Source organism: Triturus cristatus, chromosome 4_1 (genome assembly GCF_964204655.1).
Source record: "Triturus cristatus chromosome 4_1, aTriCri1.1, whole genome shotgun sequence".
Taxonomy (NCBI): Eukaryota; Metazoa; Chordata; class Amphibia; order Caudata; family Salamandridae; genus Triturus; species Triturus cristatus.
Window position 1 is genome coordinate 281,293,589 of NC_140585.1, and position 15,995 is coordinate 281,309,583.

At 42.8% G+C, this 15,995-nt stretch overlaps 1 protein-coding gene across 1 annotated transcript in view; it reads left to right on the top strand.

Annotated features, from left to right (window-relative positions):
* LOC146854276 (protein mono-ADP-ribosyltransferase PARP12-like) overlaps positions 1 to 8,311 on the top strand; it is a 220,507-nt gene extending 212,196 nt beyond the window's left edge. Inside the window, exon 13 of the mRNA XM_085652062.1 lies at positions 165 to 8,311. Coding sequence (XP_085508188.1) covers positions 165 to 730 — 566 coding nt within the window. The 3' untranslated portion in view covers positions 731 to 8,311. The remainder of the gene's footprint in view (positions 1 to 164) is intronic.
* Positions 8,312 to 15,995: the final 7,684 nt, after the last annotated feature.

Below are 15,995 nucleotides of genomic sequence, written 5' to 3' on the forward strand. Positions count from 1 at the left end.
CTGATTATACTTAACACTGTGATAAAGTGAATGAATGACCCCTAATTAATATGCTTAAGTTGAGAAGTCTACTTTTGGCTTTATTACACTAGTTTTTCTTGGGGGTGTTTTTATTGTGATGAATTAGTGATGAACATTGCTGATGCTTTTTTCTACTTTTTTAGGGAGTTATTTTGCCAGAGATGCATCATATTCCGATGGTTATTGTGACTCCAACTCAAGCAGCATGTCAATGTTTCTGGCGCGTGTGCTGGTGGGTGACTCTGTAAGGGGATGCAATGACTACACACGCCCCCCTCCAAGGCCTTATATACAGGACACCTTCTATGATAGCTGCGTAGACAAGGATCAAGATCCGTCCATTTTTGTCATCTTCGAGAAGCATCAGATATACCCGGAATACAAAATAGAATACTGTAAGAATTATCAGAGCTACCCAGAAAACATTGCACAAACCTTCCAGACTGTACAGAACTCCCAGACTCGACAAAACTACCAGACTCAACAGAACTACCAGAGTGTACAAAACTCCCAGACTCAAAATAACTACCGGACTCAACAGAACTACCGGACTCAACAGAACTACCAGACTCAACAAAACTCCCGGACTCAATGGAACTACCAGACTCAATGGAACTACCAGACTCCACAAACATCCCAGACTCAATGGAACTCCCAGACTCAACAAAACTCCCAGACTCACCAGGATTCATCATGTTGCATCCTCTAAAGAAGAAACAGATCTGTCCTTGTTCAACAACATAATTTTAGCAGTATTTTGTTTATAAAACTGCTGCCTGCTTAAAGAATGTCAGATACTTTCAAACCTTTTTTAATATTAGTCTAATGAAATATTAGACTTTTTCAGGAGCTCAATTCATGAGCGACATTAAGGAAAACTCAATTTTATTATTAATTTAATTTCCTAGCCTCATTAACTCTACCACCTTTATAGACGTGCTTCCTAGAATGCACCTTTGAGGGCCTTTATTATTATATCCTCTTGCCCTAACGAAAGGAAGTCGCTCCAACATATCAATAGAAAAAAGAAATTGGTCCACTTTTTGGTTATTTGTTGTAGCGTCCTCCCCAGCCTGGGAGCATATAAATAGTCACGCCATTCACATAACTCATATTATGAATGGTGCTTGTACTTCTGTCTCTATATGCTTCATAGTTGCTATAAATTAACCTTGCCTTTGCAGTGGCATCAAAGCAGCAATGTATAAACTTTGGTTTTCAACTGGGTTAAATGGGGTACTGGAGACAGTTCATTATACTTTTCCACTGGCATAATGTTTATCCATGTGCCACTGTCTATGATAAAAGGAATAGAGCACCCATTCTCAGTGTGATTTTAGAACAGTGTCCAAATGAATTTTGCGCTTTCACTTGGCGATTTCGCTTCAACCTGTGTTCTTCCTTGCAAGAAGCCAATCCTACATGTGCATGTTGTCCAGTGGTCAACAGTGATATCGCACACCCATCTTCCTCACTGTAGCTTGACAATGACGATGACAAACTTTTAGATGAGGAATTTGACGGCAATCAATGTCGTTCTGTTTCTGTTTGCCTCAACTGATGTTGCCGCTTGGCCTTGTGGGTGGAACATCTCTGGAACTATTGCAGGGATTCTGCTCAGGAACAGAACTCTGCTTGGGACCATAGAACATCAGCATGTAAGGACTGAGTCACCATACCACCTCAGTATCTATGGTCCAGAGTCTGACTAGCTACAGTGCTTCACTTGCCCTTCTACCCTTACCAGAAAGACATGTGAGTTGGGACCCCAGAACAAAACACTCTCGACCCTCTCAGGGATCGCAGTAACAGGACACACCCTTTCACTCTCTCTCTCGTACTTGTCCACAATATGATAAACAAGAGACAATATTTATTGAAACCATCGTGCTCTAAAATGCAGTATTCGTGCCACAATTAAAAAACAAATGCATACCTAAAATACTGTTAGCATGGTTAACAAACCATATACCATTAGAAAAAACCCTGTCATGTTATAAGACAGATTAGCCTATACCCCTCTCCCTTTCTATTACTGCTAAATGATTATATATCAAAGATCTCTGGGTTTAGTGGTGGACTCAGTACCTTAGCATACACAGATGGACATTCTACACCTCAGCTGATGCAGTAACCTTGCCTCACGACCAAGGCTCAATGTGTGTTTTTTTTAACTCCTGTGCGCAGTTATATGACAAGACATGTGTGCTCATAAACAGCAGCTGCATTCTTTTGTTATGTATAGGTGCTAGTGCCTGACCAGAGAGAATAACAAGTGGCATTTTTGTCTCACCTTGTCCATGGTGTTCAGACTAAATCCCCGGAAGGGAACCGAACATGAAAATATATGCAGGTTTTGTGTGACAATACAATGCGACAAGCGTGTTTATTTCGCAACGTGTGCAAAAGAAAATGTGGCTTACAACGTACACAGCTAGTCTAACATAGGAAAAAATTACAATGAGCCATGCAGTAAACACACAACAGAACCTTCTGGGGTTCATTTTTTTTCTTGACACAACCTACTTGATTTATCTGTCCAGTCGCTGGACATTTACCTTAATGTGGAAAGGAAAATACACATCAAAAAACACAATTTCTTTTTCTTTGGAGACATTACTTTGTGGCCTTCTATTTTGTGTGTCGGCTTACTTTGCTCTTGTAGCGCTGATTCATTCTGAACCGCTACAGATCCATGTTAGCGACTACTCTGTGAGCTCGTACCTTTACTCTGTCAGCCATGAGTATGCACTCCACACTGGGCATCTCTTTCAGCATTGGGTGTTTGAAGGAGTCGGAAAGGCAACAATCCATGACCACGAGACATATGGCTTCTTCATCTTTGATTTAATTAAACTTGCAATGCTTAACAAGCAGTCAAAGTCTTTCAACAAACTCATCCATCGTCTTAATAGCTTTCTGTGTTTCTTGGTTGAAAATGTACCTTTCATAATTCACATTGCATCAAACTTGGTATTCAGCACCACTTTGATTTGATGGTATGTCACGGCCTCAGTCTGAGGTGTTTTCTTTATCACATCCTTTATTGCTTCACATGCTAGGTATTTTAGACACTTGATTATCTTTGTGTCATTTGCTTCTTCCAGTACATCAATGAAGTCCTCAAATTACTCTATCCGGGCAGTCCGCCTGTCGCCAATATTCTGTTATTTGGTGGTATTGAATGGAGGTGGCAGTTTGATGAAGGCGGCAGCATCATGACCTGTGGATCTTTCTGCTGTGAAGAGAGGGTCCTGTTCTAGTGCCATCTGCTGCCCGCTTGGACCTACTCCATTTATACCATCTCTAGGACCCACCCGCGTGCCTGTCTCGTGTCTTCACAGCCGATCTGCTGTTGTACGGCCTCCTTTTCATCTCTGAGGGTGAGTACCGGTTTAGTCTCCTGTGCCTGTTTGTCACCCTCCTCAGCCTTCTTTATCATACATGGTTTCCACTGCCTTTAGCGTTTCTTGACACCTGAATAATTCTGCTTTTGGTGTGCTCTTCACCTGGCTTTCTCTGGCTTCAGCATTCTTGTATTGTGTGGATGATGGCTCAGTGTTTGGTTGCGGGTGCAGTACCTCGTGCCTTGGCCTTGTCCTCAGATTACTGGCCGACAAAGAACGAGTTGATTTGTAAGGCCTTCTCCTTCTTCAGAAGCCTTACACTGGCTGGAGTTGACCTTTGACTCCACATACTCCAACCCTCAATTTTTCCACTTCAACTAAGGCACATGTGACATGCACGAACAGTTTGCCGGACTATGGCAAACTCTCCGGGAGAGCGCTCTCGCCTTTTCGAATTGCGGGGTTTACGTATTCTCCAATCTCGTCTCCAGTTGTAGCATCCTCACAAGCCTGGGAGCATGAAAATAATCACGCCACACATGGAATTCTGTATTACACATCTTTATTCATCCGAGTGTAACCGTTAACTCTCTTACTATGTCATGAATTTTCTTCACCACACCAAATCACTTACATCACTGTTCTACAAGAACCAGAGGGCTCCCGCTATCTCTATCACCCACAACACTACACTAGTGATACCAGTGAACTACTTTTCAAATATGGACAGACACCACAAAAATGATAACAAAAAATCTGCTGACAGTTTTTAGCTGAAGAAATCAGCTCTAGACCTTACAGTAGTCATGCCTTACCATAAAATGTATTTATGACCACTGCTTCATAAAATGTATTATACATCTTTTAAACGAATTTTAAGAGTAATTAGGGTGGTTTTAAGCAATTATACTGTTGGTTGAGGTCGTTTTTGTAATGTAAGAATGTTGGAATGTTAGGTTATCATATAATTATTTTAAATCATGGTCAACTAAATGTAACGCATGTTCCCAGCTTGTTTTCAACTAATTCTGATTCCTGGCTTTAAGTTTACTTAAATGTCAAACTCACTTAGTAGTAATAAGCCTACCCGCTTCAGCAAGTAGTCATTTTCTGCTTAATTGACACATTCATATTTATTGGTAGGTACTCAATGAGGCATAAAGTTCCGTGGCTGAAGCAAATGTCTTTGTTTGACATGATTGAGTGTTGAGGAGCATTTAAAGACCTGGGGTTCCAGTACCTTAGGACAAGGCAAGCTTAGGGCAAGCTAGTTTAAAAGATATATATGTAACGTCCATGAAAGTGCCACTTCAGGAATTAGATTTTAATGAACCCAAATAATATTACCTTTCTAAATAAAAAGCATACACCACTTTGGCAGTTGGAACCTGCTGTAAGTTCTTCATTAAAACAAAACAATTCTCGTCCTGTTTTAGTTTATGGCCCCTTGCCTTTTTCCAGTTTTTTTTTTTTACACAAACTTCCAATTCCTCTTTTTGAGTATTGCTACGTGTCAAGACTTGGGATTCTCTACTGGGCCAGGCAGTGCTTAATGTATGCCTGTGGTTTCTGGTGCTCAGCACTGGCATTTAATTACCAGCACTGGCTCTAGTGACAGTCCACCACATGGTGGCGCTGTCCTTTTAATTTTGAGATGAGCACAACAACTGTGTTTATTAAGTCAATACACATTGAAAATTAATAATACCAGCCTCTCTTGCCATTATTATTCCTTTGTATGGCCTGAAATAGTCTGAATTGTCACACTTGTAGGAGTGCGATGGTTAGGTCTTATGTTCGTACTGCCATTGGTAGCGCTGACAGAGTAGGGGTGGTGTAGGCTGCAGTGGCTTTCCGAGAAAGGACCTGTCGCTTAATTTTTTACAAACTAAGTACTGCGGCTAGGTGTATTTTTTGGGAAACATTGTCAAATACTTATTTTCGTCTAATGGGGCATTCCTCAAAAAATATTCTTCATTTAATTTAGTAATGTGATATTCACCATGTTGTTTGTTTAGATGACACACTTCTATGTGGAAAATGTAGCAGACTATCATGAGCTGATATCTTCTGAGGTGCTGAGGCAGACATCCTTGTGGCACTAAGTCAATCAAGACCCTTTATTTGTTATTTTCATGAGTTTTTGCATTTGGGAATGATTTGGAAAGCTCCTGCGCTGTGACAGCGATGGTATTTATTTCCCACTAAGTGTTTAAAAATGGAAGTAATTAGCACGTATGCAAGCATTTACTGAAGTTAAAAGTACAGGTGCTTTACAACTGGTTAATCACACCTAAGACTGGGCACTTTGGTGTTAAGCATATCATTGCACACAAGGAGTACGTAAGTGAACAATGTGGTTGGAGCATCAGCTCACATATTCTCCATGGTAATCGCAGCTGCAGGCATCATATACTAATACATGCACAATGCTGAATGCAGACAGTACTGCTCCTGTATTTACCCTCAAGACCTGTACAGTGAACGATTCAGCTGCTTGGTAACTCAGGAACAACATTTCAGAAAACAGAACCAGGAACTGTAAGTAAACTATTTCAAGTGGAGAAAATTCCAAGAGTGTCATTCCCTCTTTCCTGCTCCAGTGTTCTTTGACTCTCAGGTAAAGCATTACAACTTTTTGTGTTACCGTCCAATCCCACCTCTAACGGAGTGGAAACAACGCTTGGCACATATTTTGATCTCCTTAGACTCTCATTTGAGATCAACTACTGTAATGCAGCCCATAGAGAACTCCCAAAGAAACATATAGACAAGTTGCAAAGAGTACAAGCCTTTGCCTTATTCTTTTGAATTGTAACCATACAAAAACAACCTTCAAAGTTCTCTGCAGGCTCCCAGGAATGAAGGATCAAATTCAGACCTTTTCACCATCCACAAGTCCTGCTATTAAAAGTGGCCAGATACCTATAAAATCTGGCTGCCCAGTGAATCCCATTTAAGAACTTTTGATTGGGCACTTTGAGCCTTATCAACCTGGTGACCTCAAACAACAGAAACATGATGGTAGGACTCTAGGTATCGACGCCGACAAACTCCAAACCTTTTCACCTCAGAGTGAGAGAAGAATCGAAGGACCTTTGCTTTATTAAACTTCTGATGGAAAAAACTGGCATTTTGCCGAGCACTTGTCATGATCAGAGTAACAATGGTGGAAAATTGCATATAGAGGGTGCAGCTCATATTTGGTTGGACTGCCATTATTCTTGGTCCTTTCTGTGCCTTTTGTACTTTCAAGTGTAAGAAAACTTCTAAACAAATACATAAATAGTCCACTTGGAGCGAAACATACATTACAGACACACAAGGCTTCTGTACTGAGGCAAACCGTCACACAAATGTCAGGATTTAAGAATTTGCACATGCAATTGGGATTTCTGCATGCATAATTCCTTAGTAAATCTGTGCAAAATGGCCATAAAATGAAACGATACATGTGCTCAGGGCTCTCTAAATGGGGATGCACAGTTTTCTGTACTCCATGGATGACAAATTTCACTTCTAAAGTGATAAAAAACCTTTAGGTTGTTTTTCAAAGCAACAATAACGTTTAAGCAGCACTCAGTGTTTCTTAATGCGCATGAGATTTGACCAGAATGTGATGTAAGTTCATAGGTCTGGAAAAGCAATGTATCAAGGCTTATAGCAGAGGCTTTTTGTCCACAGAAGCTGTAAGTTCTGTTGGTCATGGCATGAAATGTCTCACTTTGGATGCAAGATTGGCACTGCACATAATGGAGCCTTTTAAACAGCACTTCTTGTCTGTTCTAAATTAACTAAATGGATAGCTCTACTCACATAGGAGATGTAGTCTCATGAAAGTAATACGTAGCTGTAGGTAATCCCGATATTACTTGGGAGGGGCAACAGATCCCTCTATCAGGGAGACTGAAGCCGACATCCAAGGGCTTTTGCAGTCCAAGTTTGAATGTACTCACTCCAGAGTGTTTATAGAGACAGGTCTGCAGTTTGTTGGCCTTTACCTCTCACAGGTTCATGGTGCTCTATCAGCCCAGCTGCTTTCCATGTGTAGCCGCAGACATAGTCATACTCTCAGGCTTTACCAAAAGATGAGATCTCAGCTAATGTGAACTGAATTCTGTAAGCAGCACTTCTATTGAACTGATAAAAGTTTATGACCATTGTGCCTTTCACAAGTTGACCTTCCACTCGTTTGTCCACCACCCAAATAAGGGCATGTTCCCGACCTGGTTTGGCTGCACACCCCCCACAATGATTGAACCACATCCCTCAGGTCTCCAGGTATGAATGGTGAATACACTTCATATGAGATATACATTTCAGTAGTACGTTGCATCCTAATTGTGACCTTTTTCTCTATGGTGAGCGATGGCTTGTAGTATTGGGAGATTCGCCAGTTCTGTGCCACGTCTCGTGTACAAAAACCTTCATCCCAAGTCTGCTGCGTTCTTACTTCTAATACACTCATTATTCTAAACTCCACTCTGTGTCGGTCTCTGTTTCATTCTTCAAGATCCTATCCTAGACCTTCAGGCTTGAATCATACAAGAGCGGCTCCTCTGGCTCATTGTTAGCGTTTTTCAGTAGAACCATGTATGCGACCACCAGCCACGGTCTGGTCTGCAGCCTTTCGGGCCCATAGTTAACCTGAAGACGGCAGCCGGGGTAGACACATGAAAGTTGGGATTTTGATCCCTACTTCAAATAGGTAAAGTAGTAGGCAGGGACTGTGAGGAGCTGCACAAGTGCGATACATTCATTTATTCATATCCCTAGAGTTTGTATTGTTAAAAGCAGTAATGAAATGTACTGAACTGATGACATTCAATCATGATTTCACTGGCTATTATTATCTCTGGGACAAGACATTGTTATTCAGTGCTTTGGGGTAACTCATGTTAATGAAAGTGCACTTATGATTCTTAATAAAGGAATGAAACACGTTCTTGTGTACCTTCTTTCCATAGTGTTTTGCTAACTAGTGAACCTATAAGCGTTGCTAATATCAGCACAACCATGAGAAAGAAGCACTGCCAGCCAGGAGAAATGGCATCTATAGAGATCTGATGCAGTGTGAAGGTGCACTAAGAGGAATGTCTTTCTTTTGGACATGTTTTATTTGATGAACACGGCAGTGCATACTTGAAGTTGGTGTTGTGGAATACCCCTCCCGCATGGCTTCTCAAGCATGCACCCCTACTCGGTAAGTCTGTGGTATTTTGACTCTTTTTTCTCCTTCTGGCCTCAGCGCACACAACACTCATGCATGATGGAGGCCACTCAGCTATAGATTGCGACTCCAAGCGAGGCTCTGGGGTCAAATACGGTGCACAATGCGCGCCTTTATAGTGGGAGTGACTAGTGTCAGCTCAAAGCGACTGTATTAATGCATAGTGGCAGGGCAGGCTTTTTACCATGAGGTGTTTGGCCTACTTGTCTCACCTGTTAAAAGGATCTGTCCTGTCTCATGTGATTTGTTGACTACTCATTTTCTTTACTGCGCCTCTGTTCTTTTCCTGTTTGCTTCCTCCGGCTCTTTTATTTAAACTTACACTAGTCGGAAATTGGGATATTTACGTCATCTGGTTTGAACGTGCTATTCACCCTGGCCGTCTTGTGATAGTGCGCTCACTCATGCAATGGCTTTGTCTCACCCACCATATACCCCCACCTGAATTAGAGTCACAGACAATTCAAGTGGAGTAGGACGCAGCAAAGTTTACTTCATAAGAACCTAATACTGAGCAGGATAGCACAATAAAGCTTCACATTGATCCTTGCACATGATGAACACCTTAAGACAAATATAACCATTCACAAATGAAACACATTTCCTATTAACATCTCCTTGGGGGAGGCAGAGGCCCGGGGGGCCCGGACAACATGGACTACTTGAAACAAAGAGAAAGGTTATTAAATATTAAGGCAACGTTGACAGGAGTGACACATTCAGTGTAATGAGGCAAACACCAAGTAACCGCTTAACACATCGTCCCTGCTGGAGCACCGCGTGACGATTTGGGCACACCCCAAGAAATATCATGAGCACCGACGGTAGGGTTGGAAGGCCTGGCCCACCAGCAGGTCAGTGCCCCCTCTAAGCAGCCCCCTACCCAAATAACCCCTCATGACGAGGGTTTTGATAATAAACTGAAGGGCAGTCTAGTACTTAAGTACCATTCTTTGGCATTTTTGACCACAGGGTGAGAATGGCAGTGCCACCTACGCCCTCCTCCCGCTTAAGCACTAGTTTTAGAAGCAGTCGCCATCGGAAGCAGCACTGCACTTCATCTGCTGTGTGCACCATACAAATCCAGCCCACCCTGGACTGAACCCAAACTAACCAAGGAGCAAATTACCTTGAAGCTGTCAAACCTAGCTCTGGCCTTGTGGGATCTCTGGCCACACTGGCAGCCACAGCATATGCATCTTATCTTCTGTGTGCACATCACACACCCAGCTCCAAATGTGAAGAACAAGATCAGCCCAGTGAGTAAATCTGATCCTACAAGGGGTCCCTGCTCAGAAACGGGTAGAACCCTTCCAGTTTGTTGCATTTAAATGGCTTGGGGAAGAGCTTGATATTAAGTAGACATTATTTTCTGGTAGTGGGATTACCAGTCCACCCTCAAGATACCTATCTAGTGATGTCTCAAAATGCATATCTGTCCTTTGGCATGAGTGTTTACTAGAGATGACATAACGCTGTACCTGGTGTCTATTGCCATCCTATCAGTGGCCTGCGATACCCCTGCTCTCTCCCCCTGCCACATCCCCAGAGTGGATCTTGTTTCCTGCACCCATTTGTCACCCTGAAACAGTACTTCTAGGCCTTCACTGCTTACAGGCATTTTTGTGTTTTGCACTCAGCCAGTGTTCTTAGGCTGAGTCTCCAATTACCATGAAATTAAACTAGAAGAACCAGTGAGTGAGCTTACCTAGCCGGAACTTTGATTACTTTTCCGAGGTGAAAATGTAGCACACGTGCCTGTTCCTCAGCCACATGTGATGGGGCACATGGTTGTACCCCATCACAAGTTGTACTGGGGTACATGGCTGAACTGAATCTGAGCGCAACTGGTGACCACCACCTTCCCCCACCCCTTAACCGAACAAGCTGGACCTCTGCTACCATGTTACGGTTGCACCCCTAGCAAGGAGGTGTTGTGTATCCATGACATAACGATGGAAGTACCTCATTTGATGACATACCACCCCTACGGGGCACCTATAATTAACCAAATATTGCTTCTATGCACATTGCTCAATGGTGAGATATTACCGGTGCTCTGAAAGCAAACTGTTACCTTAATCTATTGGGCTAGCCTCTGCCTTTGCATGCTCATGATAGAGTATCAGTATTTATATGCTGCCTTGCTAATCAGGAAATGTCTTCAGAAAAAATGGGTGTTTAAGAGCCGCCTATGCAGTGTGCCTCTAATTACAAGTTCTTCATTGTGATTGAATTTCTAAAATAGACTGTGAGACTCCTTCAAAGTTCTTCAATACACTAAACTTCCATAAATGGAGCAGCTGTGCTGTTTTATGACCAGACTATTCCAAACAATTTGTCCACCTTTCTCAACCTGGCGAATCTGTGCAATGTTAAGCGGGATAAAATGGCGGGTTTGCCCAGCTTTGGGTCCACCATTTACACAATAGCCACCCTTGGATAGCCTCCATTTCCTGGACAAATACAATTGGTACAGCTTCCATAATAACTCCAAGCTGGAAGACTTATCCCAACCTTTGTTATCATTGGTTCTTAGCCATGGGTTTTATACCGAGTCCTTGAAAACCTGTGCTTTCCAATGACACCACCAAAATCTAGTTTGCGATAAACGCATGACGTGGCCCGGTCAGCTCAGGAAAACATTGTCTTTCCTGAAGCTTGCTTAGGTGAATTATGAAATTGGAGAAGCTGCTTCAAACAAACATAAGCATTAAGGCACTTATCATCCCCTAATTGCATCGCAGAGGCTAAAACTTGTGTGACCCCCTTTTGTTCTAGACTTTATAGTTGAAGGGGCAGTCATCCTACTAATGTCCTAACAGCTGACCTGGAGCAAAATTGTTATGACCATTCTCCTTTACCTGGCCTCTCCCAAACGTTCTCTCACGTGTCTATTGGACATTTGTGACTCATATGGCAGACACTCAGGATACACAATCAACTGAACCAAGTCGGTGATCTACGTCCTGAAGGGATCTCCGCCGGCACTGCCAGCTAGATGTCCTATAACACTGGCCGAGGATACTTCTAAATATTTGGGAATCCACATCACCCATGACCCAGGGGTCTTTGTGACTCTGAACCTCCAAGCTCCCCTGCACCGGCTACAAAGGGAAACAAAATACTGGCAATCACTCCCACTAACACTTTTAGGAAAGGCTGCCTTTTTTAAAGATGATGGCACTGCTGAGGTTTCTGTATGCTCTGCAAAAAAACCCTTTCGTGGTTCCCCAGTCCTATTTCCAAGCAATAGAAGCAAAAGTCACAAAACTCCTGTGGAATAATAAACCAGCGCGCATAGCTATGGCAAAGTTGTACGATGGCAGTATTGCACTCCCAAGTATCCAAGTATACTACTGGGCATCCCAATTGACTGTCATTAATCACTGGCTCCATGTCCCACACACTATGGCCTTGACAGATTAGAACTGGGCGAGGAGGGATTGTATCGAGCGCTATATAACAAGACGCGAGCCCTGATAGACCCAAAGAACAACATACTCCTTGTATGGGACATAGTGCGCAGAAAGTTGGGATGGCATAATAAGATCACACAAGCATCACCCCTCTGGGTCACAAATAAACAAGGTAGGCTGGGTAAGAGCAAAGACTTCAAACACTGAGACAACATGGGGATATATAAGGTTGGGGATCTCTGGGTGCGGCGGAAGATGGTCGTCTTTGAGCAGCTCCAGAAGCAATATGAGATGGCACTGATGGAACAGTTCCGTTATCACCAGATAAAAAACGCACTAGAGGCAGCGATTCCCCCTGGCACTACTCTGCCCGAGGCCTCTCCGCTAGAGGATAGACTACTAACGGATCATATGACAACAAGAGCAGTCTCCATGACATACCGTAAGATTATCAACAACATGCCTGACCCCATGCAAAGGCTCTGAGACAAATGGGGGGAGGAAATGGGAGAACTAGATGACACTGATTGGCAGTAAGCGCTTGCCTCACCCAGAGAGGTAGGGATTACGTCCAAGCTGCGACTAGTACAGCTCAAAATACTCCACAGAATATATTATACTAGGACCATGCTCTATAAAATAGGAAGAGCTCCTACCCAGCTCTGCCTACGACAATGTGGGGCGCATGGTACTTTCTTCCATACACTCTGGGAGTGCCCCGCAATACAGTCATACTGGAAATCTGTCATGAACACCATTACAATAGTTAGCAGGAAACCAGTCCCTCCTGAACCCAAACGCTGCATTCTAAATATTTGGGACGCAACAGATCTTAACTCCAATAGCGCAGACGTGGGCGGCACTGAGAATGATGCAGGCTAAGAGGAACATTGCCCAGCATTGGGGGGAGGGGGCAACTGCACCTACACACACGGAATGGTGTAACGATATGGACAGGGCCATGGTGGCAGAATAAACTGTATATGTGCGGAGGGGTTGTCCAAAAAGTGGATTAAACTGTGGGGTGGATGGAACACCTACAGAGGGGGACTATGTGAACTACCAACAATGCCTCCTGAACCAGAACTGTCTTAATGTAAAGGACACTAAAGTATGTGCTGACAGGCACACAAGCACAACAAGTGTATGCAGATATTATGATCCTGACAAACAATTTGCACTGTATATGACGATACGTACTTACCCATTTTGATGAACCTGAAACATGTAATTGTGCCACATATGTTGAATAAAAAGATTTTTTTTTTTTTTTAAAACAAAAAGCAATTGTTATGACCTAGCTGCAGGAGAAGGGAAAGCAAACAAACCAAGCAGAGTTGGCATATGCCATGCACGTGAGGCCACCTATACATAGATACAAAGCGCAAACTAAATGTTTCTACCCAAAAGGAACACTCCACTACCTGATGCTACCGTGACCTACCAGAAAATTGTGAAAACTCTAATAAAAATTAAAAAAAGGACAATAAGACTTGCATCCAGCTGCATCTTTAATGCTTTATGTATGAAGAAAACAACTGAATCTATTAGTTCTGACTCAGTCACATTCAAAAGCATCTTGTTTGGATTTTACACAACGTGATCGACCCTTGGGTCACAACGCTTCTAATGAACCAGCCATTAAGAGTGTCCCTGCTGAGCCGTCTACCTGTTCTATGCAGTTAAACGGCAAACCATAACCTGTTTTTGTGGCTTTCAAGAAACACTTTGTCCAGATGGTTTACTTCCCTGGTAGTCCGCATACCAATTGCTTTACGCCTTCGCTCAATACACCTTTCCATTCTGCTACGTGCGTAAGATGCTAGGAGGGGACTTTTATGAAGAGCCTCTCCCTTCTGCTCTTTATCCTTGTTAAAGAAGAATCACACTCCTATGAGGATAGCGGTAAGGATTGCTCAAACCCAGAGGAACTCCCTGTGGTCGCCTTTTTGGAATAAGCTCTTTACTATACAGCGCTTCAGGTGTTTGTAAACACAGCTGTGGTAGCTGACTAATGGTACCCACTGTCACTGAGTGGAACATTCAAAGACTGAGTTGGTTGTGGTTGGTTAAAATCTATATTCTGAGTGAAAATTCCTGTTGCACCTGGAAACATTTCAACTTACTGAGCCATTTAATGGCTTCCTGATAAGCCATCACCCAACAGCTTACTTATTGTGAGCAATACCTGCTCTCCAAATGGGCTTACTGGCCAGCACTAGGTGAAAATACAAGTTAAAACATTTTGCCCCTTGGCCCGAGCATGCTTGGGGGCATCAGTCTCCTGACATCTGTCATTCACTATGAACATCTTAACCAGAACGACATGTGTCTTCGTTACTGGAGGTTCCATATATGTCTGTTGAAGTTAACATGCGCCCACGTAACGGAAAGCCACACACGCAAATGTCTGATGACGCCTGGCAGAGCTCAGCTACCTGAATAGGGGAATAAATTAAGCTAAAGAAACAGGATGCACAGCAATCCCAGTGGGAGTGTAGGACAACTAAGGTGGATATGGGAAAAAAGAAATGTCAGTATTGTCATAAAGATGAAAAACAAGGAGAGTATAACGTGAGAGATATTGAAAGAAACTAGGGCTCCAGAGAGATATCAGTGGTCTGATGAGCACCATTCTCATTCCTCACAGGATTGTGGGGCTAAAAGACCAAATCCCAAGGTTGCCTCCTCTTCCCAGTGATCTGCAAAGGACAGACATATCAGCAGGGGTGATAGGACAGAAAAGACTGTGGTCGAGAACCAGGACACCACTTATAAAAGAAGTGGCTGTGACTAGAAGGTGGATGCCTCACAGAAAAAGAGTCCTGCAGAAGACTGTAGAGGGGGGACCGTCATAGCCACTGCAACAAAAATCATAGTGACCACGTGAGGCTCGAGCCACTCCATACACTATGTGTCCTCAAGTACATTCAGAGGACACAACATGGATTTCCAAGAGTAACTCAAGGATATAAAAATAGCTCAAGGGATTCCTCAGCCCACATCATGAAATTGTTGCAGGAGGGTTTGAGTGTAGTCTCTTGTGTAGTTGACATTACCATCACCTATGATGGACTAGATGAACACAGCCAACATGCACATAGAATAGTTGCAATATCTGCAGGGGCCGGATACAGATCGAACTTAAGGCAATCCAAGGTATGATATTTGTAATCTTCATGAAATGCGAGCTTTTGTGTAAATGGAGAAGGACTTGCACCAGAGATCTTGGAGAAATGTGGGACATTGGAACCCTCAATAGATCTTAAAAAAGGTTGTAAGAAATTATGGGCTTTCTGAATTTTCGACAAACAAATATCCCATTGTATGTGGAGAGAGTGAAACCACTTCATCAGTTAATATCAACCCTACATTTAAGGCAGAGACTGTAAGGAGGAATATACTCAGATCACTGGGATATACAGAAAGACTTGGGCCTCAACAGCACATTTACATATACAGGATTCAATTTAGTAATAAGAATAGTTTCCAGTCAAGCAGGATTCATGTACATAATGTATAGCTAAGGCTGACTACACCAATTGCATTTAATCACAGAGCAGTGAAGTGGGTTGCTCTGACAGAGAAGACATAGCAGTGCAGGTGTCCATCAGTAAAGAAAGACCCTTTTCATAAGGCAAGAAACTGATCATTTTGATGCCAATACAGTCACTGGAGGCAGCTGCTAATGCAGCCATACCACATTCTAGAGCCTTACAAGCAAAACCAGGTCAAACCATCAATTTCAGTATGACCCCACACCAACAAATCTAGAATTTCTTCAATATCAACTGCTAATTCCAAAGACCCAGTCAATAAGTAAATATCACACTGCCTTCTATACAGGCAGGATGGCACAATCTGTTAAAGGCACAGAACTGTGATCTTTCACTGCTTACGCAGGACCAGGAGTGTTCAAGAATGCTGAATTTAAAAAAAAGCATATCCATTTGAAGCCCTCATGTAATTAAATCACAC